General features: G+C 48.5%; 1 protein-coding gene across 1 annotated transcript in view; it reads left to right on the top strand.

Moving 5' to 3' along the window:
- The window catches only part of EIF3L (eukaryotic translation initiation factor 3 subunit L), a 277,699-nt gene that overhangs the window by 159,296 nt on the left and 92,413 nt on the right, over window positions 1–25,990 (top strand). The window contains exons 6-8 of the mRNA XM_069653069.1: window positions 17,139–17,208; window positions 17,285–17,358; window positions 20,103–20,274. Coding sequence (XP_069509170.1) covers window positions 17,139–17,208; window positions 17,285–17,358; window positions 20,103–20,274 — 316 coding nt within the window. The remainder of the gene's footprint in view (window positions 1–17,138; window positions 17,209–17,284; window positions 17,359–20,102; window positions 20,275–25,990) is intronic.

The raw sequence follows: 25,990 nt of genomic DNA, 5'->3' as shown, positions 1-25,990 counted from the left end.
CTCGCAGACCTAATTTGCTTGTGACCCAACATATGATTCTTCTTGCTACAAACTACTTCTAATAACTTGTGCAGACACTTTTCCGTTTAACTACCAGAACTGCTTTATCCTATCCAAGACTTTAGCCCATTGAGTTTTGCCTAGACTATTGAACTGACTCTTCGAAGGGATTGTGTCCTCCGACGTATTCCTTATCTTAGATATCTCCTTCCAGCTTTGCTGGCCTTGGAACATTTTTCTCTAGAGGGCGCTGCGCGTCGGCGTCCGCCGAGTCGATGTCCCTCGACAGACGCCGTATCGACGTCATCCTGCCTATAAAGGTCGCGCGCAGCGTCCGTTGCTCAGTTCCGTTTTTCCGCGCTTACTCAGTGCCTCGGAATATCGTTGCTCAGTTTCGTAGATAATTTCTTATTTACCTCGAGATATTCGATCCATACTCGATGGCTTCCTCGTCGGAACCGACAACCCCTCGGTCCGGCTTCAAAAAATGCAGAGACTGTGGGAAAAAGATCTCACTGACTGACCCTCACAGAGTTTGTCTGTGGTGTTTGGGAGCTGAACACCATTGTTCGGAGTGCGAGGACTGTATGTCCATGACGGCTAAGGCCCTGAAGGAGCGTAAGGGGAAGCTGGAGAAAGGTAAGACTTCAAAAGCTTCTTCTTCGACGAAGTCGAGACATTCGTCTCCTCGTCACCATTCGCGTTCCAGGTCTCGGAGTGGGTCCCATCACTCCTCGAGATCGAAGCACTCGAAGAGGAGACGTCGAAGATCCCCTTCTCTGTCCTCCTCTTCCTCTGTTTCTCCTAAGAGAATCCCTTGCCCCACGAAACATAGTTCCCGGGCTGAATGGGAGGAATTCCGCAAAAATATGATGAGCGTCTTTGAGAAAGCGGCCTTGACCCCCTCGAAGACTGCCGAGAGCGATGCTCTGGTCGAAAGACCCGAAGGTCAAAAATGCCGCGAGTCGCAGTACCCGGCAAAGGAAGCTTCTCGAGCGCGTCACAAACCCTCGAGTAAGACTATGACCTCGAAACCTTCTTCAAAGGTTCCGTTGACGCCGGTTCCATCGACGCGGAGGTCTGTGTCTTCGACGCCGTTGTCGAAGGGACCTTCGACACACGGCTCTGTCGACTCGACGCCAAGGAAAGTCACGGTTGCGACGCACCCAGTGGCTATCCCCAGGTCCTCGATGGCGTCGAGATTGTCGACTTCCTCGAGCAGAATCCCAATTCTATCGAGGACTCCACCTTTGTTTTCGACGCCAAAGCCTTCGACGTCGGCATCGACGTTTTCGAGGCCAATTACAAGTTTGGCACCCTCTGCCTTGGAGATGGGTTTCACACCCTTTGTGAGTTCAGAACAATTGAGAACTATGTCTTCAATTATGGAAGAGGGAGAACTATCTGAACAAGAAGACACATTTGAGTTGCAGGGACCTGCAACCCCAGTTCAAGAGGAGTTATCCTCAGAACGCAGGTTAAAGGATCTCCATGATTCCTTACATGAGGCAAGTGGGTTAGACACTTCCCCTGAGGTGGAGTTCGCTCGGCCAGACCCGGGGGAGCATGCTGAAACCACCTATAAAGCCTTAATGGCCAGTATCACAGAATTTATGGGGTGGTCAACACCTTCACAGGCTTTCCAACAAGATGACCTTACGGATATTCTTGATAAAGGTCCACAGGAGGATCCTGTAGTGCCCTTCCATAAAGCTCTTCAGAGGAAAATCATGACGAACTGGGAAACCCCAGATGTCGTTCCGGCAGTAAATAAAAAAACTGTCTACTAAATACAGGGTATCTTCTGCAGACCCAGAGTTTTTTGTCAAAACACCCATCCCCAGAAAGTCTGGTGGTACAAGCAGCATCTTCTACTGATGTCAAGACTGCTTACCCTACCGTCCCTCGGGACAGGGACGATAAGAAATATGATGCTATGGCAAAGAAAATTTTTTTCGGCATGTAGCATGGCGTTAAAATCTGTTAATGCTACTTGCACCCTTGCTAGATTCAGCCATACACTTTGGGAGTGTGCTTCTACAGCGGCTGACTGCATCCCGGAGGGACAAGAAAGGGAGGCGTTCCTAAATATCATACAGGACGGTAAAGACGCTATGTGCGAATCCCTCCAGACGGGCATTGATTGGGCTGACAGTATCAGCAGAGCAATGGCGGCAAGTACAACAACCAGGAGATTCGCTTGGTTGAGAAAGTCTGGTTTTGCCCCAGATGTGCAAGCCAGCCTCTTGAACATGCCATTCGATGGCTCTTCTTTGTTTGGGAAAAAGGCGGATGATAGTTTAGAAAAACTGCAAACATCAAAGGCAGCAGCAAAATCCCTAGGCGCTGCGATCCGTCAGACACCTTTTCGTCCCACAGGAACCTCTGCGAGGGGCTAGTCCTTTCGCTTCTACTCCGCATTCGGAAGAGGTAGAGGACGACCGGCTCAAAGGGTACAAAGAAGAACTACCCGAGGTGGACAGGGTAGATATTCAAAAGCCGCAGCAACAGCAGGTGCCTCTTTACCATCTGCATCAGCCGCCCCAAAACCACTCTGAGGACTTCCCTCACAAGACACCTGTAGGAGGCAGGTTAACTCAACATCTGGCGGAATGGCAGACTATCACGTCAGATGCTTGGGCATTGGAAACAGTTGCCCAAGGTTACTGCCTGCCTCTCCTACGCATACCTCAGAGTCATCCACCGGGGATCAGCTCTCAGAAAGCCCCAGATCCGCTCCTCTTGCAGGAAATTTTAGACCTGCTAGAGAAAGGTGCCATAGAACCAGTACCTGTAGCGGAGAGGAACAAGGGCTGGTACTCCCCTTACTTTCTCATTCCAAAGAAAGGCGGAGGACTGAGACCCATCTTGGACTTGCGAGAATTGAACAAATTCCTCAGGAAAGACAAATTCAAGATGGTAACTCTTTCTCAGATCCTTCAGGCCCTTCAGTTCCAGGACTGGTTGGTATCTCGACCTTCAGGACGCTGATTTCCATGTGCCTATCCATCTCAAACACAGGAAATACCTGAGGTTCGCAATTGGCAACTCTCATTATCAATTTCGAGTGCTGCCATTTGGGCTGACCTCTGCCCCGAGGGTCTTCACCAAGTTAATGTCGGTAGTGGCTGCAAGTCTAAGGAGGGAAGGGATTCACGTCTACCCCTACCTGGACGATTGGTTGATCAGGGCTGTATCTTCGGAACAAGCTCAGATCCAGCTAAATCACGTTTGCAACTCCCTTCACAGACTGGGCTTCTCCCTCAATTTAAAGAAGTCACAAATGATACCATCGGAGAGACTCCAGTTCATCGGAGCGATCCTGGACACTTCCCTGGGAAAAGCCTCGCCACCAGAGGTGAGGGCTCAAGATATTCTACAGATGGTTACCAAGTTCCAAAATGCCCAACGTCTCCCAGCCTTCGACTTTTTGAGGTTGCTAGGCCTCATGGCATCCTGCATTTTCCTAGTGGCAGAGGCTCGCCTGAGAATGAGATCCCTCCAGTGGGCACTGAGGACTCAGTGGTCACAATTCTCAGGAAGAATGACAGATCTTCTTCAGGTTCCCGACAGGGTGGCTCGAGACCTTCAGTGGTGGGCTTGTCAGGAGAACATTCTGAAAGGAGAACAGTTTTGGCAACCCTGGCCGGAGATAACAGTAGTCACGGATGCCTCACTCACGGGGTGGGGCGCCCACGCCAACGACTTGACCATCAGCGGTCGTTGTTCTCCATCGGAGTCCAGACTAGATATCAACCTGTTAGAGCTGAGGGCCATCAGACTTGCGCTGAAGGCGTTCCTGCCAGCTGTACAAGGGAAGAATGTCCTGATAATGACGGACAACACAGTGGCCATGCATTACCTCGACAAAAGAGGCGGCGTAGTATCACTACCCCTGTGCAGAGAGGCGATGCAGCTCTGGTTTTGGGCAATCCAAGAAGGGATCTCTATCGGCAGTTCACCTAGCCAGAGAGAAGAACTTGACAGCGGACGCTCTGAGCAGGCAGAGCACAGTCTCCCACGAGTGGGAACTAGCTCAGGAAGTCCTTCAAGAGATCTTCGCCCTTTGGGGAACCCCTCAGGTGGATCTGTTCGCCACCAGTGTCAACAGGAAGTGCGATCTGTTCTGTTCAAGGGAATTTCCCCCGAGAGGAGCTCTGGGAGACGCGTTCATAGTGGACTGGGAGTTTCCGCTTCTGTACGCGTTCCCACCGGTCCCTGTCATTCCTCAAATGATATGATATGGTATTTGTAACGCGCCTATACACAGGTGTTTCAAGGCGCGACGAGGCAGGGAGGGGAGGAACAAGGGGAGACAAAACAAACGATCCTACTAGGCCAGGTGTCATTCAGATCGCGCAAGTGCAGGGGTGGGGGAGGGGGGGAGAAGTGCAAGGGGAAGGGGAGGGGGGGGGAAGTGCAGTAAAGGTAAGTGGCGTAAAGTAATAAATAAAAAAGGGCCAGCTAGTGGCAAGTGCAAGGTAAGTGCAGAACAAGTGCTGGGGAAGGGGGGGGGGCTGTAGGGATACAGAGACATTCCCGTAGTGCAGAGGGGTTCCAGGGGACCAGTGACTGGGACCAGGACCGAAGGCAGTTTAGAGTGGTCCAGTTGCAGGATCAGTGCAGTTTAGTGAAGAATTAATTAGCTGTTCAGCAGGGGAGAGGGAGAGAGAAAGCAGAAGCAAAGAGGAAGGTTTTGAGGTGCTTCCGGAACCGGAGGTGGTTCTCAAGTTTCAGGGAGGCAGGAAGGCTGTTCCAGAGGGAGGCCCCTGCCGCGGAGAGAGATCTACCCCCAGCTCGTTGCTTCGAGAAGCGGCTGACCATGAGGGAGTTGGAGGCGGATGAGCGAAGGGCTCGGGGAGGAAGATATTTGGGAAGAGAGAGTTGAAGGTATTTAGGACCCAGGCCCCAGAAGGCCTTGTGGACAATGCAGAGGGTTTTGAACTTTATCCTCGCAGCCACTGGGAGCCAGTGTAGAGATTTCAGTCCTGGAGAGATACGGTCCCTGGGCTTGAGGCCAAGGACAAGTCTCGCAGTTCTGTTCTGGATGAGTTGCAGAGGGCGGAGAGTGGAGACAGGCAGATTAAGATAGAGGCTGTTACAGTAATCCAGCTTTGAGAGAACCAGGGCTCGGGAGACAGTGAGCTTCTGGGGGAAGGAGAGGAAGGGAAGAATACCTCTGAGGAGGTGCAGCTGGTAGTGTGACCTCTTGGCGACGTCAGAAATATGAGGAGAGAAGGAGAGTGTGGAGTCGAAGATGACCCCAAGGTTTTTTGCCTTGCAGGTAGGAGCAGGGAGGGGGCCAAGGGAGGCAGGCCAGAGAGCTGCAGGGAAGGAGGGAGTGGGAGTACCGATGAGTAGAATCTCAGTCTTACTGGCATTAAGGCAGAGGTCATTGGCGGCACACCATTCTTGGATAGCAGACAGTCAGAGATGAGGGAAGGAGAGGGGGAGGCTGAGGGTAGCCTGAAAATGAGCTGGGTATCGTCCGCATAGCACTGAAAATTAGGGCAGAGAGCGGCGATGATCAGGAGGTTGAGAACATTCTGGAAAACCATGATCCTAATTGCCCCGGATTGGGCCAGGAGAACGTGGTACCCGGACCTTCTAGACTTGTCTATCTGCCCTCCAATTCGACTTCCACTCAGAGAATCTACTCTCACAGAAGGGAGGTCAGGTTCTCCATTCAGACATCAAAACCCTCAACCTTCACGCTTGGCTTCTGAAAGGCTGAGGTACAAGGATTGGGACCTCCCTGATGTTATGGAGGTGTTGCTTTCGGCAAGGAGGCCAGCAACAAAGTCTTTATACCGCTGCCGTTGGAATAGATTTTGCAGCTGGTGTAGAGAAAAGAATATCGACCCTTTTTCATGTGGTACACCAATGGTTTTGTCCTTCCTACTCTATTTGGCGAATTCAGGCCTTCAAGTTGGCACCATTAAGGGCTATCTTGCAGCGCTATCCATCTTTAAGCGCACTGCGGAAGAACCATCCTTTTTCAAGTTACCCTTGGTAATTCAGTTTCTAAAGGGGTTAACGTTTATCCCCCAAGACCATTCCAGGTTCCCTTATGGGATTTAAACTTAGTCCTAACTTTCCTGATGGGCACACCTTTCGAACCACTCCATTCTTGTTTGTTAAGATTTCTTACCCTTAAAACTGTTTTATTAATAGCACTAACATCTGCTAGAAGGGTGAGCGAGTTACAAGCTCTTTCTTGTAAACCCCCTCATACAATCTTTCACAAAGACAAAGTTGTCCTGCAAGTGAAGCCTAATTTCCTCCCAAAGGTGGTTTCTGAATTCCATATCACTCAGAAGATTACCCTGCCATTTTTCTATCCTCCTCATCCGGGAAAAGAGGGAGAGGTTACACAGGCTGGACCCTAGAAGGGCTTTAAGTTTTTACATCAGTAGACTGGCCAGGATAAGACAAGCAGAGCAGCTGTTTGTAGGCTATGCAGGTCACAAGCTGGGGTTACCGATAACTAAGCAGACCATTTCCAGATGGATCATTCTAGCCATTTTGGAATGTTATAAACTGGCAGGAAAAGAGCCCCCTCAACTTCTTAGGGCTCATTCGACCAGAGGTATTGCAGCTTCATCGGCCCTCAAAAGAGGAGTGCCGATTAAAGACATATGTGCGGCTGCCCCATGGTCGTCCGTCCATACCTTTACACGATTTTACAACTTGGATTCCTCCTCCAGTCAAGAGACTAGGTTTGGAAGGGCAGTATTGCACTCTATTCATCAATAAAAGGAAGCGTGCAGTCAGTACTCCCACCTCCAATAACAGAATACTGCTATGGGAGCCTAAGATAAGGAATACGTCGCAGGACACAATCCCTTCGAAGAACAAGTTACTTCTTACCTTGTAACGTTCTTTCGATGGGATGTTCCTCCGACGTATTCCTTATCTACCCTCCCATCCATCCCCGCAGTACTACCTCCCTTGTTGCAGCTTACGCTCCTTCAGGGTGATTAGTCTAGTCCAGACAAACTGTGGGCTACAAAACGGAACTGAGCAACAGACGCTGCGCGCACCCTTTATAGGCAGGATGACGTCGATACGGCGGCTGTCGAGGGATATCGACTCGGCGGACGTCGACGCGCTGCGCCCTCTAGAGAAAAATGTTCCAAGGCCAGCAAAGCTGGAAGGAGATATCTAAGATAAGGAATACGTCAGAGGAACATCCCATCGAAAGAACGTTACAAGGTAAGAAGTAACTTGTTCTTCTGGTGAACTCAAAACATCTACAATGTCTAAGAATAATTGTAACCTTTTGTGTTCTAATAACCTTTTGCCTTTTACTCCTCTTGAAGTATTCTAAATGCCAACCGTAAGATATTCATGTCCCCAGTACCCTTGCTACTAAAGTTATCTGTGGTTGTAGGTTGTCTGTGGGCCATCCCAAAAGGGTCTTGTCTGAGAGTGTACAGTATTGAAGTATATTTGTGTATGTTTCTATGATTGCCTCTTTCTATTGAATGTTTTATAATTGAATGGTTAATAAATTAAGTATTTAACCAAGAAACCTTGTGTAAGAGTTTATTTGAACACCTGTGATTGTAGACCTCTGTGTAACATCATTACTGCTCACATTTCCCCTCTTGAGAGAAGCCTGGCTGCTCAACACGCTACCAAAACTGTGTAGTACAGACTTCTACCAAATGTTGGTTTGCTTACACCTGTAGTCACAGTTGCTTGTAGTGTTCCCAGATAGTACTGCATGCAAACTTTGCCTAACACAGCATGTGTAGAGAAGGTGAATTTTAGAAGTTGTCTTTGAATGCTAGGTGCTGGTGGTTGTTGACCAATTGCTACAAGTCGTTAAAGTATGATTTTCTTAGATGTGTCCAAAGCAGCTCGCCACCTGGCCCCACCAAGAAGCACCCACAGAGGTCCGTTGCAATGTCTTCTATCCCCTGAATTCAGGTTTACACATGTGGAGACAAACAAAATGTCGCTGGAATTTCACGACCTGCCAGTAGGTCCAAGAACGCAACTCTTCCATTGTGTGACCATAGGTGGGTAGATCCTGCTGCTCATATTCTGCTTACCCTAGCAAGCATGCTTCAATCCACTGCACTAGGAGCTGGCAGCACCCCTGGAGCAGCCTATGCTGTGGGAGTCCTGTTGATAGGCGTATTATTGTTTGTTTTATTCACTTATAATGCGCACCAGACCCGAGGGTAACCGGGCGCAACAGTATAGGATATGCAAAACTTGGGGTTACATATTACACAGCCGAAGCAGAGGGAGTGCGGGCAATGTACAACATACAGACAGTGGCAGATTATCGATTACAGTTGAAGCAGAATATGGGATACATTACTCACCGTAATCGTATTTCTGATGCTTGTATCTGCTTAGATTCACATGCTGTGCATAGGCCGATATCTAGTGGAAGCTGCGTAGTATTAGTTTGTTTTTTCAAAACTCGAAAATGGATGTCGACACAGGGCGTGCCAGAAATACTATCCCTAGTGTGGCGTCCACTGTACCCATGATCCCTCATGCGTGTAGGACCCTCAGATTGTATTTTGTCTGACATGGGGTAGCATGAGGAGTAGCGCGAGTACAGAGATCCAAGCAGATAGATAGATAGAAAGATAAGACTACAAGCATCCATGCGCCTTCTGAGGGGAGGAAGGGTGGGTCGCATGTGAATCTGATTTGCTTATTCTGGCACCAGATAAATCTTTTCCATTTATCAAAATAACAGTGCCTCGTGTTAGATTTCATAGATTCTTTTAGGATGTCCATACATCTCTGTGGTAAGTTGAAATGTCCAAACTCTGACTTCAGGAGCCATGCTGCCAGGTTCATTGAGCTGGGTTGAGGATGCACTATTTGACCTTGGTGCTGGGACAGTAGGTTGTACCAGCACGGTAGTCTGATGGGTTCGCACGCCGCTAGTCTGCGTAGGTGTGGGAACCACTGTTGCCTCGCCCACATGGGAGCAACTAAGATGATAGTCATCGATTCCCTGTGCATCTGGTTGACCACCTTCCTCATGAGAGGGGTTGGTGGAAAAGCATAGGCAAACATTCCTGACCAGTTCATCCTCAGGGCGTTCCCCTTGGATTCTGGCTGAGGGAACCTGGATGTGAATCCTGGGCATTGCCTGTTTTCGCTTGTGGCGAATAGGTCTGTAGTGGGGAAACCCCACTGTCAGAAGATGTCTTTACGACTTCTCTGAGTAGACGCCATTCTACTGGGAGGGGATCTCTGCTCAAAGCGTCCGCTAGCGAATTGAGATCCCTTGGCACATGTTGAGATGACAGGTAAATGTTCCGTCTGAGTGCCCATATCCAAATTGTCTGGGCAAGCTTGGACAGATTTGGCGAACGAGTTCCTCCCTGTTTGTTTAGGTGAAACATTGCTGTTCTGCTATATGTCAGGATCTGCACTGACAGGTTCAACAGGTGGGGCTCGAACGCTTGAAGCGCTCTGAATACTGCCAGACGCTCTAGCAGATTGATATGATTCTTGGCTACTATGTGAGACCAGAGACCCTAAGCTGTCTGGTGAAGGAGGTGTGCTCCCCACCCTGACAGGGATGCTTCTGTTGTGACTACAGCCTGTACCTGTGGATCGTAAAAGGGTTTCCTCTTTGACAGGTTTTCTCTTGTCGACCATTGAAGACTTTGTACCAGTGTTGACGAAACGACCACTAGATCGTCCCACTGACCACTTGCCTGAGACTACTGTTTCGCCAACCATTCTTGCATGGGTCGCATGCGTAGGCGCGCGTGGGGGGGACTAGGTAAATACATGACGCCATCATGCCTAGCAAACGCATCGCTTTGCGCTCCCTTATCTGGCGACTGGGCTGATATAGAGGAATTTGCAGTATTTGCAGTAGTAGATTCCGAATTATTTCCTCTGATGGAAAGGCCAACCCCTCTTGGGTGTTTAAGACCGCTCCTAGGAATTGTTTGGAGGTGCTTGGCACCAGGCTTGGTTTTTTTTTTCTCGTTTATGGAGAAACCCAATTCGAAGAGAGGTTGATCGTTCTTTGAATGTTTGACCTGCAAATTACTGGGGTCTCCCCTGTGATGAGCCAGTCGTCCAGGTAAGGGTGCACTGGGATTGCCTCCTGCGTAGGTGTGCCGCCACCACTGCCAGTACCTTGGTGAATACCCTTCGAGACGACAGCACCTTGAACTGGTAGTGCTGACTGTCCACCTTGAAGCGCAAGAATCCTCTGTGCGCTGGGAACATGGAAATATGAAAATAGGCAGCTTTCATATCCAATGTTGCCATGTAATCCCCCTTCTTTAGGAAGGGGATTACCTCTTAGAGAGTAGTCATGCAAACTTTTGGGGCTTGACATACTTGTTTGCAGGGCGTAAGTCTAATACTGGGCGCATTGTCAAATCTTTCTTTGGCAGGTTCTATCGCATCCTTTGCTAGAAGATTGACTATCTCCTCGAGGAGGATCTTTTGGTGGTCCAAGGAATGTATCTCTTGACGTGGTGGGTGGTTTTGGGGATGCTCGAGCAGTTCTATGCAGTATCCTGCGGACACTGTGGACAGCACCCATCTGTCTGATGTGATCCCTTCCCAAACTTGGGTGAAGTTGGAAATGCGTCCCCCTACTGGGGATGCGTGAGAAGAGACCCTGAGCGCAGCGTCACTGTTTTGCGGGAGGTGTGCTGCCTCTACCACTGCCCCTCTTGTTTCCTCTGCCGTAACTTTGGCTAGTCTGCTGGTTGTTACCCCATGATGTACCCTGCCCCTGTGTATAATTGGAGCCCCTTTGTGAATTTTGGCCGCGTGGGCGATGAAAATTACCATTGCCTCTTTGATTAGGGGGCTTGTTGGTCAAGTGTCCCAGGGATTTCAGAGTATCATACTCCTCTTTGGCAGTTTTTAATGCATCCTCTACCGCTTTGCCAAACAGTAGATTAGGTTCCTCCGGCATGTCGATTAAGGATGCTTGTGTCTTGGGTTTAAACCCTGACTGTGTTAACCAAGCATGCCTCTTAATGACAGTGCTCTCTGCTATTAGCCTGCCCGCATTATCTGCGGCATCAAAGGTTGCCTTAAGGATGCAACCAGACACTGCTCTCCCCTCCGACGCAACCTGGGCCAACTGGTCCTTTAGTGGTTCCGGTGCAGAGTCGATGAGGGCAGCTACCTGCCGCCACTGGTGGCAATTGTAACTTGCCAGCAGAGTGGTGGTGTTAGCAATCCTTGGCTTCCTTCCCAACCCGTACATTTTCTTGCTCTCCTTGTCTGGGGGGGGCCTCAGATGATGATGGTGTCCCTGCCCTCTTCTGGGTTATTAACTACCAAAGAGTCAGGCTTCAGTGGACCTCTTATGTAAAGCGGGTCTGATTGGGCTGCCCTGAACAATTTCTCGTTTCTGGGGTTTACTGCCCTGGTGAGGTTAGGAGTGAGAAGGGAAGGATCAATTCTCCGTTGCAATGGCTTGGGCAATGGGTTTCTTTTTCTCCCACTAGTTCCTCAGCAAAGCCCCTCTCCTCCTGTGCTCCCTGAGCATCTAGGCAGAAGTGCTCTGCCGCTCTAGTCAACACCTCCTTTAGGAGGGGCTGGTTGTCGAACCTGACAAGAACCTGAGGTTCTTTGCTAACAGGGGAGTCTATTCTGTAGACTTCTGGGTAATCTTCCTCCTCATCTTGGTCCTCATCGTCCCCCATAATCCATCCCAGTTTGGTCGTCCAACGTCACCAAGTCTGGATCCTCATCCTGTTGTGGATCCTCACTATACTGGGTGTAAGGCTGGATGTAAAAAGGGTCTGAAGACAGACCTCGCGTTGGAGTCTCAAACCCAGGTTTCTTACCAGGGGGCTGTGGGTCCCTAGATCCTGAAGGAGTAGCACCATCAGGGGTATAGGTGAGGAAGTGCTCTGGGTTCTTGGAGTAGAAGTCTGCTAGGGTGGACATTCTAGTCATAACCCTGTCTATATCCTCACTGGTCTATTTTTTGAAGCTGGGAATGACCATTTCTTGAGAGGGTTCTCCCTCTATTCCTTGTCTGGACCTATGGGCCTGTACAGGTGTCTTGGATTGATGCTTATCTGAAGACTTAGAACTGTCTTTATGTATCTGTGGTGCAGAAGAAGGGTGAGATGGTTTCTTCTGCTGTTTACCACCTTCCCCCATGGGTAGAAGAGTGTTTCCCTGATGTTTTCACCTTCTCAGCGCTTTTTGACGCCTGGCGTCGAGTTTCGGGGGTAGTGTCTCTTTCCTTCGAGTGAGGACGTCGGGACTCGGAAGCAGCCGCCGAACGGTCTGCCGGAGCCGACTCCTGGTGTGCGGCCTTGGGCTGGCGGTCAGTTTTGTCTTCTGACGAGCGTACATCCATGACTTTGCTGAGTGAGGCACCTTTGGCAACTGTGGACGGTTGCCTCTTGTCGTGCGGCGATCTTGACCAAGAACGCCCAGAGGACACCGATTCGGTGGACCGCTCTCTTCGTGCCTCTTTCCGAGAACTCGACACACGCGTCGAGTCTCGGTTGGACTTCAAGTGTTTAGGTGTAGAAGTGGTGTGGGTAGTGCTTGTGTCGCTGGGTGTGCTCCCCATAACTGCCCTGCCGGACAATCTTCCGAGGTTGGGGACTTGAGCTTGGGCATCTTTCAACACCACCTTGCCCTCGCCGTCCGAAAGTACGGCGTCGCTGCCATCACTGAAGGCGCCCTCCGCTTCCATGGCCTCGAGTTACCTGGGGTGATGGCCCCAACGTTTGGTCGAGCAGTCCTTTAGTGTTTTAGCCTTGAACTGGCTACACGCTCTGCAGTTCGCCTCGGGGTGATCCCTCGGCAAGCAGAGGTTACAGGTGGCATGTTTTGTCAACCCAAGGATACTTGCGGTTGCACTTGGGGCAAAATTTAAAAGGGGTACCCTCCATACGCACCCTGTGGCAGCGGGCTAGTGTGTGTAGGAAAAAGAAGAGTGTAGAGTATGTTTCCAACCCCCATTCTCCTTACTTTCAGGGCTGAGGCCAGAGGCCTTCCAAGGCCCGGGCTGAAGCCAGAGGCCTTCCGAGACCCAAAGTCTGTCGCACAGCTCTCGACGGTTGTTTCTTCTCCGGGCCGGTGTCTTATCTTCCAACTTTGATGTCTCGACGTGGGAGTGGCAGAAACAGGGAAATGATATATTTAGCAAAATATGGCTGAAGCTAGGGAACTCCACGCAATGCTTCCGACAAGTATGGCGGAAAAAAAAAATCTGAGGTTCCTACACGCGTGGGGTATCATGGGTACAGTGGACGTCACATTGGGGATGGTATTACTGGCCTGCCCTGTGTCGACGCCCATTTTCGAGTTTCGAAAAAACAAACTGTAATACTCCGCAGCTTCCACTAGATGCCGGCCTATGCACAGCATGTGATCTAAGCAGATTCCACAAGCCTCAGAAATACAGTTACAGATGACAATCATGACAAGGTATATACCAACACTAACAGGATGTCAGCATGCTGACCACTGAGGTGGGAGTGTGCATATAGGATGCATATTTGTACATGAGAAAGTATATACATAGGGAGGTTTCAGTACAAATAGGAGCTGGATAGCAGCTAGTCATTGGTAAACTTCAGCAGCTTGATGTTGTTGGATCTGAATTTCAGGAACGGCTGCTCTTCATGTAGTGGGTGTGGCAATGAGTTCCATAGTTGGATGGCACAGACTTGGAAGCTACATCCCCCAACCCTATCATGTCTGAATCTCGGTACGATAAGGCTGTTGGCATTGGAAGCTCTTGCCGGTCAGGTGCAACTTCTTTTTAGAAATGTCTGTGAGGTAACTAGGTGCAGCATTGTTCAAAGTCTTGTGAACAAGGGATGCAGCTTTTAGGTGGATTTTCTTTTGGGTGGACAGCCAATTGTTTTGGCGCCTAAAATTAGATATATGCGATCTTTTAGGTACGCCTAGAGCTGCTCTCAATGCATTATTTTGTAAGATTTGAATTCTGTGGATGATGGACTTGTTAGCACCGATGTATAGGCAGTTGCAATAGTCAAGCCTAGACAGAATCAAGGCTCTAGGTAAAATGATGCAGTTGTTGTCAGTGTTTGCCTGCTCTAATGAGTTTACAGGTGTAGGCTGTGGTGGATGCCATGGATTTCACCTGTTTATCGAAGGAAAGGGAGGGGTCCAGGTAGAAGCCAAGTGTCTTCACATCCTTAGACACCACCTTGATATTGCCATCAAGTATAGTCTAGGTTTAACTTTTTAAGATTGGAGTGCGTCCCCAAGATGAGTTCCGTTTTATCATTCAGGCATAGACCATGCTTAGCTATCCATACCTGGATGATGAGACACCCTATTCACCAAGGCCAAATCCTGGTAATCCCCTGAAAGTGGGAGGAGAATCTGGGTATCATCTGCATAGTTGGTGTAGGTGATACCAAGAAGGTCCAGATCATCAAAAAGGGGCTTAGTGAATATGTTGTATAGGGTGGGGGAGACACAAGAGCCTTGGGGGACTCCGCACAGGATGGGGATCGGGTCATCCGCTGCCGAAGGGGAGGACACCTCATGGTCCTGTCGCTGAGGAACGACTCAATCCAGGTTATAGCCTCTTCCAAGAATTTTTGAATTTGGTTGTATGCAATCCTGTCCAGGATTTTATGCAGGAACGGGACTGTAGTTATAGGCCGGTAGTTTGTAGGTATGGATGGGTCAAGGGTTTGTTTTTTGAGCAGAGGTAGGACCCAGTATTGTTTCAAATTGGTGGGCACCATGCCCAACGCGAATGAGGCGTTGATGAGTTTCGATACAAATATTGAGAGATCTCTAGCAGCATCTTTTATAAGCTGGGCAGGGCAGAGATCGCCCTGGCAGTTGGAAGGCTTGAACGATGGGATGACTTTCTCTACCTCCGGGAAAGATGTTTTAGAAAACGTGAATCACACAATAGCATCCTGCTCTTTTGGAGGGAAATCTGTATTCTGAGTATTAGACTGAGTTGGATGGTTAAGTGACGCTTTTTTATTAGCAGTTTTCTTTTGGAGCAAGGTTATTTTGTTAGATAGTGCTTGTATATTTGAGCACCATATTTTATCTTTCTGGTACGTGTCTGGAATGTCGATGGGTGGCTCTAATTCCTTAAGGATGGTGAATAGTTCCCTCATACTTGAGTTAGCGTTGGATATACGCATATTATGAGTTGTGCTTTGCAATTTCCTTTTTGTAATGAAAGGAGATTTCCGTGAGTTTGTTTTTGTGATCTTCTGAGGGGGGTAGCCTCCATTTGGTTTTGCAACTCCTCTTGAGTTGTCGTAAATCCTTTAATTCGGGTGTAAACCATTTATTTAAATGTAATTTGGGTTTACTCTGTCTAAATTTTAGAGGTGCAATATTGTCGAGAGTAGTCAACATAATTTTGTTGTACTGGTCGACCAGCATTTCACGGTCTAAATGATCTGCGAGTAGGTTAAGAGTGGGCAAGATCGCGGGAATCACTTTATCCTTGGTGATGAACTTTTTGTTCCTTGTTAGACATGGTGAGGCCAAGATGGGTGCTGGGGAGAAAGTTCTCAAAGTAGAAAGTTCAAAGGACAAAGTGGTCTGTCCAATATTGAGGGTCTATGGCTTTGATATTGGCGGTGCAGTGCTAGCCAATCAAGGATTCTCCCTTTAATATGGGTAGGTTTGAGAATATTTTGAGTTTTGCCCAGCTCAGAGAGAATGTTGGCAATGGTGGGGGCATTTTTGTCTAGGGGGGTCATTGTAACCCAGATTAAAGTCCCCTAGGACAAGTAGTTGTGAAGACGTTTTGAGATTTAGACAGATTGTAGAGGTCCTCCTCAAATGTCCCTAATGGTCCAGGAGGTCTGTAGCTAAGGTGGATGGTCAATGTCTGGGATTTAGCTAGAGGGAGTTTAATGGTGAGGGCTTCACATGAAGCTGAAGCTATGGTAGGCATAGTTCTCATACCTAAACTGATCTTGGCGATGATAGCAATGCCTCTGCCTTGCATGTTAGTTGTATCCCATCTGTGTATGGTATATCCATCTGGGATTGCTAGAGGCGGCAGGGGTCCTGCAGTGTCATGCAGCCAAGACTCTGTAATGGCAAGAAAGTCCAGATTATCGGCTAATATTAAGTTGCAGATATCCGTGCCGTGTGCTGTCAGATCTGGAATTTATTAAGCTTCCTTTAGGAGGGGGGAGGGGCACAGCCCTGGGTTGGGTAGGTTTTATTATAGTAGGCGTGGTTTGGGACCTCCGGATGTTAAGGTGAGTGCTATTCACCTTCTGGTTGCTGGCTCTTTGGTTGGCAGGGGTAAGGTTCTGGTCAAGGGATTGTGGAGTCTTGTGAGTCTCGCTCAGTCTGGAATATCTGAGACTTGGACTACATGGATTACTTTGAAGCTCATTTAGGGGACTCTGGTCAAGGCGTTCCATAATGGTGGGGGTGATTAAAAGTATATTAGTTGAATTTTGAGATGCACGCTTAGTGGTTGAAGGGTGGCTATTGACATGTCTGGTGGCTAGTAAGCAGTAGACATAAGTTAAGAGGCTACAGGCTATTTTACTCATGTGATATGGCATCAGGGTGTTATCTAGCATGGTGTGACTAGGTGCACCTTCTAAGTAGTGGCAAATGCGTACATTAGGTTGGGTTTCTAAGTTAGAGAGATACAGTAAGCTGCATTAGGCTAAAATCGAGATGGGCACAGTGGGCTCCAATCAGGGTGTACACAATAGGCTAAAGCAATGGGCTAAAATCAAGATAGGCACAGTTGGCTACAATCATTTATAACCTGGGCAGGAGGAACAAGGTTCAGAGGCTGTAATGCTAAAGTAAGGCAGTCATTTTTTTGGAGGGCAGTCATTCACAGATGCTACTGGGTATGGGCTCTTAAGCACAGAGTTGTAGGATGCATCAGGGATGGCAAGGACAATCAAGTGGCAAATTAACTATTCAACTAAGGGGCTATAAGTATTCTGAAAGCTGTTATTGAGAATACAGGGCTCTCCTACAGCCAGTCACACCTGCTCCAGTATGGGATTGGCCATTTAGATGAACCCATTGTGGGGTGTGAATCCTGGAACACCCGACACTTAAACCTCTCTAGGTGTTTAATGCTGTTGAGTGTTTGGAGACTAGGCTTTGTATGGTGCTTGTGATGTGCTTAAACTACTGTCTCTTCTGTACAGGGAGGCCCCACGCTGGAACAGCGCTTTGAGTCCTACTACAACTACTGCAACCTCTTCAACTACATCCTGAGTATGTACCTATCGTGTGTGTTTGTGGGGGGCAGAGGCTAATGTGTGTGCATGTATGACCCTCTGCTTTCTTGCAGATGCTGATGGTCCAGCTCCCCTGGAATTGCCTAACCAGTGGTTGTGGGATATCATTGACGAGTTCATTTACCAGGTAAGAGTGCCACCTGCTGGAGTGCTGCAGGGAAAGAGGGCCTTTTTAGGCCTTTCTGTTTTACATTTTTCAGAAGGAGCCAACTGAGCCTCAACTCTAGCAAGAGATGAGACTGGATAAATGGTGCCTACCATAATTGAGACTAGCTAATTGGCACACTGCAGAAATGTTGAGAAAGGGCTAGATACGAAAGACTAGTTAGAAGCAGGCTGAACCGGATTAGATGAAGGCAGCGGTCTGATAAGAGCACAGCCGATTCGATGACCCGGAACTTGAGAGTAGTGCAATAGGGGAGAGGAGGAGCTGCTAAGCTGTGAAGGTAAAGCAGACCAAGCATGAGCTGGTGTGGGAGGAGTACAAACCTTGAGCTCAGGAACTGCAAAGGACAGAGCTGCAGATCCCAGTAACCAGAACTGATGCATACAAGACTGCCAATAAGAATATGTATTATGGGGGCAGGGGGTGGGAGGGTGGGCAGAGGAGCTTTGCAGGTATAGATTGCAGGGCATTTTGGTCGTTGGTGCCTATGTTATGATCTGGCATAAATTCTCACTCCACCTTTCCATTCCTCCTTGCATATTTGACTCTGTAATGCGCTGTAAGATGAAGTAAGCACATCTGGCTTCAGAGCTGCCAGAAGCACAGAAACTGCTCTCCTGAACATCTGTGAAGACTTGCTCTCCAACCTAGATTCCAACACCCCCCTGTGTCCTCATCTTAGTAGATTGCTCCTGTGCCTTTGGTCAACCATGCCATCCTGCTCAACCGTCTCTGTGATAATCTGGGTATCCCCGATCAGGCCCTGGCTTGGCTTGACCTCTTTACTCCGATCGACCCTCCCAGGTCCAACTTGTATCCTTCCTGTCCTCTATCTCTACCTGTGGTGTTCCCCAGGGGTCTAACCTCTCTTCCTGGCTGGTCAACCAATATCTGGCACTTCCTGCCCACTGCATTGCCGCCCTCTGTCGCAACCTTCAATGCTATGCGGATGACACTCAACTCATTTTCATGCTCCCTTCCGCCACCTCTTCTCCTTCTCTCATCTCTGACTGTCTGCCATCCATGAGTGGTGTGCCACCAATGATCTCTGCCTCAATGCCAGTAAGACAGAGATTCTCATCGGCACACCTGCTCCCTCCTTTCCAGTCACTCTTGTCCCTCTGCCTGTTCCCACCTGTGAGGCTAAAAACCTTGGTCATCTTCGACTCCACACATTCCTTCTCTCCTCACATCTGACATCTGTAAGAAGTCCCACTACCAGCTGCACCTCCTCAGAGGGATTCTTCTTTTGCTTTCCTCTCCTTCCCTCAGAAGCTCACTGTCTCCAGAGCTCTGGTTCTCTCTAGGCTGGACTACTGCAACAGCCTCTTTCTAAATCTGCTTGCCTCTACTCTGCGCCTACTACAACTCATCCAAAACAGGAATGCAAGACTTGTCCTTGGCCTCAAGCCCATGGATCGTATCTCTCCAGGACAGATATCTCTGCAATTGCTCCCAGTGGCGTCGAGGATCAAGTTCAAAACTCTGCATTGTCCACAAGGCCTTCTGGCGCCTGGGACCTCAATACCTCCAACTCTCTTGCTATGTCTTCCTTCTCAAGCTCTTTGCTCATCCGCCTCCAACTCCCTCAGGGTCTTTCGCTTCTCCAAGCAAGTTGGTGGTAGATCTTTCTTCTGCTGGGTCCTCCGTCTGGAACAGCCTCCCTGCCTCTCGGAAACTTGAGGAGAACCATGTCCTGTTCCGGAAGCACCTCAAGACCTTCCTCTTTGCTTCTGCTTTCCCTCCTCCTCTCCCCAGCTGATCTCCTGGCTGAATCTGAAATTGTGCTGGCTACCCTCCGATCTCAGGCCCAGGTCCCCTCCCCGCCATTTGCACACCTGCACTGCCCCCCTAGAAACCCTAGCACTTGGGACTATTTCTGTATCCCTACCAGCACGTGTTAGCAACACTCTTATTTATGGTCTTATTTATTTTACTGTTCTACTATGCACTGCCCCCTCCCCCTGTCCCCTGCACTTGCATGATCTCAATGTCACCTGGCCTAGTAGGATCATTGTCTGTCTTCCCTCTGTTTCCCCTCCCTTGCATCGTCGCACCTTTAAACACTTGTGTATAGGCGCGTTATAAATGCCATATCATATATCAATACAAGTCACACAAATTGTGTATAGCTCCACACCCGAAGAAAAGGTTCAGACACATCTATCACTCCATACAATATTCACTATGATACAGCTGGATCCGCACAGCACCACCACAACGAGACGGCCCACAAGGAACCAGCAACAACCCACCCACAGGTACACCGCTCAAACGGAACCGCAAGTGCAAGAATCAGGATGCAGCCCCCACTAATCCCAACCCTCAATTTTCTGCTTACTCCACCCACACAACTCATACAACCATCTCTCTCCCAGCAATCCGCACGCACTTCATTACACCGCATCAACACATAAACGGCACCTACAGCCTCGCGCGATCCGATACTTGCACCAAAGCCCAGCACCCGGTGTATACCGAGCTGAAGCTGCCAACAGCACACCACCTCTCCCACTTCCCTCCTCCCGACTAACCCTACCTGCCCTCCTTCATATTTACAGCTCCGCCAGAGCGCCTGCGGACCAATTCCGTTGGTCACGGTGCGCTATATAAGTATCTTTACATAAACAGTACATTTATTGTACTAAGCATGTGCAGTGGTCTAGTCTGTGGTCTCATTTTTTTTCCCATTCTGCCCACGCCAGTTTCAGTCCTTCAGCCAGTATCGCTGCAAGACCTCCAAGAAATCTGAGGAGGAGATTGACTTCCTGCGTTCCAACCCCAAGATCTGGAATGTGCATAGCGTTCTCAATGTGCTACACTCACTGGTGGACAAGTCCAATATCAACCGACAGCTGGAGGTCTATACCAGTGGAGGTGAGCTCACATGGAATTCCTGGTTAAAGTGGGAGAATCCTGCACCAGCAGTTTGTCTATACAAGTGGATGTGAGGGGGAATGATTTATCAGGAAGAAAAGAAATACAGTGCTTGCTTAAACATTCTACCACCCACAGGCAGTCTCCAGGTGCTCATGCGGTTCTGCAAGAAAGAGGACCGGGTTAGTGAGGGTAGAGGGATGGGATAGGTCCAGAACCAGGAGAATCTGGCATCTTTGTTTGTTGGGTTGCAGACAGGTTGATTGTGTGCACTGGCTTGTTGTATCCGCAAGGGTGAGACACAATTGCTAGGGTGGGTGTTGTAAGTGAATGTCTTATGTTGGGTGTGTTTGTGTACTTAGTTCTTCTAGGTGGCTAATCTTCACGATTCTATCTAAATGTGATGCATGGCTAATCATTGGCGAGTAGTTTTCATGATACCCCTTTCCTGGGCAAACTCCTGGAGAAGTTGGGCATCTCTCAGCTTACCCTCCACACTGAATCTGTTCGTTCGTCTCCATGACCATCAGTCTGACTTTAGAGCATCCAGAGACATGGAAACTGCTCCTCTGAACACCTGTGAAGACCTGCCCTCAAACCTTGACTCTAACTCGCTCTCTGTCCTCATTCTTCTTGACTTCTCCTTTGGTTTGAACCACAGCATCCTGATCTCCCGTCTCCGTGATACCCTGGGCATCACAGATCAGGCCCTGGCGTGGCTTGCGTCCTTTCTCTCCGATGTCCTTCCCAGGTTGAATTTGGGTCCTTTCTCTCTATCACGCTCTCTCTGCATGTGGTGTCCCCCAGGAATCTAATCTATCCACCTGGTTTGTCAATGTCTACATGGCCCCTTTGGCCCACAAGATCTCTGCCTTCATCTCCAACTTTCATTGTTATGCGGACGACGCACAGCTCTCTTTCAGGTTTCCCTCTGCCTCTTCATCCTCCTCGCTCATTGCTGACCTTCTGCAGTTCAATGCTGGTGTGCTGCTAATGATCTCTGCCTTAATGCCAGCAAGAAAGAGATCGTACTCATTGAGACCCCGGCTCCCACTTTTCCACTCACTCTGACCGGCCTACCTTGGTCCTGCGCCCCCACCCACCAGTGATGCAAAAAATCTGGAGGGCCTCTTTGACTCTGCTCTCTCCTTCTCTTCTCACATCTGGGACATGTCCAAAAAGTCTCACTACCAGCTGCACCTCCTCAGAGGTATTCTACCTTTTCTCACCTTCCCCCAAAGGCTCACCGTCTCCAGAGCCCTGGTTCTCTCCAGACTGGACTACTGCAACAGTGTCTTTCTCAATCTTCCTACTCCTACTCTCTGACCTCTTCAACTTATCCATAACAGAACTGCAAGACTTGGCCTCAAGCCCAGGGACTGCATTTCTCTGGCGCTGAAATCACTCCACTGGCTCCCCATGGCTGCAAGGATCCTTGAAACACTTGTGTATAGGCGCGTTATAAATGCCATATCATATCTACAACGCTCTTTGTATATACTCGTCCTTCTAGAGCTCTCTACCCGGACTCCTCCAGCTCTCTGTGGGTGAGCTGTTTCTCCATATTGAGATTTGGGGTAGATACTTATCCTGTGCAGGTGCCTCCCTCTGGAACAGCCTACCTACCTCTCTCCGTCTTGAGCCGGACCTCCTTAAGTTCCGGAAACTCCTCCAGACCTCCCTCTTCATCTTTCTTGCTCCCCCTCCCCTGCTAACCTTCTTTCTCTTTGCTTTCCCCTCCACCCCACCCCCCCCCCCCTTTCTTTTCCCCAACCTGCTCAGTAAGCCAACTGGTCGCCTGGTGCACCTCCTGAGCCTCACAGGTCCCAGACTCCACACCCGTCCTGCACTTGCCTCCGAGCCTCTGCATTCTGCTTGGCACTGCTGCAATATGCCCCATGAGAGGGGCAACCACTCTCTGCACTAACCCTGGCCCCTGCTGGACTGAGCGCACTCTTCCCCCACCACACCCCCCTTCTCACTTTCAGTTCTGTGCACTTTCACGACCTTGAATGTACTACGCCTAGATGACCAACCACCAAGCAATCTGAAATGTCGCCAGGCCAGTACTGGTGTTTATTGATTGTGTGTGTCGCCCCCCCCCCCAACTCCCCTTCTCTCTCTGTCACACACTTCACTAGTAGATATGCCTCTGGCCTAGTATGCTAGTTATTGTTAGATCATTACGAATCTTCAAGGCCTAAGAATGACTGTATTCTCTTGTTCTCTTCCTGCCTTGAAGCGCTTCACTGGTGTATAAGCGCTTTACAAATAAACAATTACTCGACCTTGTTGGTGAGTATGGGCATGTTAAACTGATTTTTCATTCACTGCAAACACTTTCTTTGCAGTAAATGGCAAATAAGTGTCACTGTGCATGCTTGAAAGCATTGCACCATAGATGAAGTGTGCTTATGGCGACATGCACCATTTTTACAGAAAGCACTGGTAAATAGTTTGTCACCAGTCTCTTAGGTCGAGAATGTAAACTATGGAACTCGCCCTGCAGGTCTAGTGGGATTTTTAAGAATTTGCAAGGCCTGCTGACCTTAAATTGCAACAAATTGCTAATCTTCGCGAAATGTCAATTGTAACACATTGCCTACCCCAAAAACACATCCTGGCGCAACACATTTCTTTCCTGCAAAATGTATCTAAATCCTGCATGACGTCTGCCCTCTAGCATACATGTAGGTGCAAGACATTTCCTTCCACAATTCAGTGCAATGGCTAACTATGAAGCGTATCACACTGGCCGACTATGAAGGGTGGCACAATTCAACACAGAGGCTAACTATGTTAGCATCGTTTACATAGTAGTAGTGTAAGAATGTCTGGGCTTCTGGAGTTCAGCAATGGTTGTGCTTCCCGCCCGTATAGCCCCATGAAGGCTGTTCTAGGTCGTGGCAATGGTCAACTCAAACTAGATCTGGTGCGGAACGCAATGGCTAACTATAGGGCAGAGCGCAGTTATATCTCAGAGCGCAGCAGTGAATTATAAAGGCTATACCAACAGTTCAGATGTTTAGTATGGCTACCATACATAATTTAGGCTCCATCTAGAGTATAGCTAATTTACATACTAGGCTGAGTGCTAAAATGGCTACCGTAAAAAATTAGCTATGTAATAATTAGTAATAAGTGTTTTTTTTTTTTTTAAAAGTCATACAGTAATAGCTGTACTCCCTGACCACACAACGCTTACTTTGTCTGTCACCGCTGGTTGAATGCGGGGGGCTGGCATCCCAGTGATAATAGAACAAGAATGCACTGGTCCTCAAGTAATTTTTGTGCTCGGAGTGCGATCTCGGACAAAGTGGATATTAGGGAGAATTCTCCAAAATGTGCTAATTCCTCTAATTTAGAGACCACCAGCACCTTTGCTGGATTTTAGGACTTTTAATATTTAACCTGGAGAGAATGAGACCCTTTTTCCCATGGTCTCATGTATTTTTTTTCTGTGATTTGAACTCCGTTTCTTTTGGTTTTGGAGTCTGACAAACTCCATAGGCATCCTCTGTTTACATTGTGGAACACAGCACCTTCAGTGCAGTGGCACAGGGAAGTCTTTTAGATTTTCCAAAGGTTTAAATACCTTCTCTTGGATAGACTACTATTTTCAAGAGCAGTGAAGTGAAATTGACTTTAATTATATTTGTAACTTCCTAGACCCAGCACGCACGATCTTACAATAGGGCGCTGGAGGGGTTACTTAGTATCCCTTTGTCTAGTTCCTAATGTAGCATTTTTGTTACCCTTTCTACAATTAATGGCTGGTGGCAGTGGTTTACTTTTAACTACTGTGGTGTTTTTACCGCGGGCTGCGTTCGCAGCTGCAGTTAAAGCACACTTGGGTGCCATTTTTGTCAAAATGGCCGGTCTTCTTCCTTTTTTGGCGTTTCTTGCTGGAAAGGTCCTTCTTGAGATTTACTCTGGGCGCCAAACCAGGTTTGGTCCCTTTGTTCGCTTTGTCTTTGGCGGGATACATGAGTGAAGCCTGCCTCTGGCTCCAGGGTGTCTGGCAGGGGCAGGACGTGAGGGAGGTGCCCAAAACTCCCTGTGCTTAATCCCCTTCGTTACAGGAATGCACCCAAAGGTGATTGGCCGGCTGGCTGTCCGGCAAGGATAGCCACACTGCTGTGATTGACAGCTAGGCTGGAATGAATGGGAGAAACCTGCATAAAAGGTGAGACTTGCGGCTTAGAATGCAGTCGACCACTGGACAAAGGAATCCGAAGAAGAACTTGGAAGAGACGCCTGCTGCAACTCCTGAACTGTTGGTTTGCCTGGTGAAGCCCTGCTGCTGTGCTGAAGCTCCGAATTCAACCTCAACTAGATAAGCCCTGCAAGGACGACTTCTCCCCTTGTGTTGGTGGGACCAATCTACTCCAAAGTGAACTCGTCTGGACATCTTCTCTGAGCTGGCAGTACTTCCTTGCTGCTGCAGGAACTGAAGTGCCAGGGAGAGGAACACCAGATTGGAGTGCATTACTTTTAAGTTGGACTCGCGATGCTGGAAGAACCTCCGGACTCCCAGGAAGCAGGACTGAACAAGCCTGAGCCACCTCAACAGAGTGCTGGACCCCAGATGCAAGGAAAGTCCGAAGTGCCGCTGAATTGTAGTTTGCCTTTTGCTGTTGCTGACCGTCCCATTGCAGTGCAGGAGTCCCCAGAAGTCGTCCTTCTGGTCCCCATGACTGAGGCCCAGGAACAGGGTCTGCAGAGCTGCACAGGAACAGAAGCCAGCCAAAGCCCTTTTCTTCGAACCAAAGGTACTCTGCAGTCTAAGAAGTTACCTCTTGTTGTAACCTTCCTTGTCCTCTGCTGAGACTTGTATTAGTTACTCTGTAGAGTTGCTAACAGCTTCTTTACTTCACAAACCTAACCATCTTGTGGCCCTGCTTTGATTTCTTCTTTTTACAAAGACTTCTAAAACGTTGTGCAAGACTTTTACTTCACTGCAAAAAGTGCTTCAGCTCACGTAGACGTTTGCTCAATTAAATTTGGCCTAGCCTGGCTCCCTGAATGACTCTTCTTGCCTCTGACATTGTGTTTGGTGTTCCAGGAAGGGGTTAACTAACTTTGCATCGGGGGTTACCAAAAGTACTTACCTGCTTCAGAATATTTGTGTAATCGCTTGTTTTGTTCTAATAAGCTTTTTCTTTTAACATACTCCCAAGTCTGCTTCTAAATGCAAACAGTGGTATATGAATGTCCAGTGTCCTAGTTACTAAAGTCACCTGAGGGTGTAGGAAGTGTCTGTGTGCCATCCCAAAAGGGTACTTACTGATTTAGAAATATTAAGAGTGTATATTTTGGAGTGTATTTGTTACTATTATTTTTTTATTAACTTGATTGAATCAAATTAATGATTTTTACAAGAAGAGGAGGCAGAAAAGTGAAAAAAAAATATAGAACTTTTTGAACTCCGAGGAACAGTGTCTCTAGTTCTGATGCGAAGCTCAATTTGTTTGTTGATTTAGGGAACCAAGGATCTGTTTCAGTGTCTGTGCGGTGGAGATTGTCCAAGCAGTTCTTTGACCACTAATTAGTCTTTCCCACCACACCTCTTCATCTTGGGTATGGAAGGCGGACAAGTCTGGCAGCAGATACTTTGATCCTATTGACATGGTTCCCGAGCAATTGAGGAGCAATTGCCGAATTGTTTCGATCTCGTCATTTCGACAGAAGCAGCATTTGTTTGAGTTGGTTGGTC

The sequence above is a fragment of the Ambystoma mexicanum genome, chromosome 3q (genome assembly GCF_040938575.1).
Source record: "Ambystoma mexicanum isolate Mex_15411 chromosome 3q, UKY_AmexF1_1, whole genome shotgun sequence".
Lineage (NCBI taxonomy): Eukaryota > Metazoa > Chordata > Amphibia > Caudata > Ambystomatidae > Ambystoma > Ambystoma mexicanum.
This window is presented reverse-complemented; position numbering and strand designations above follow the sequence as displayed.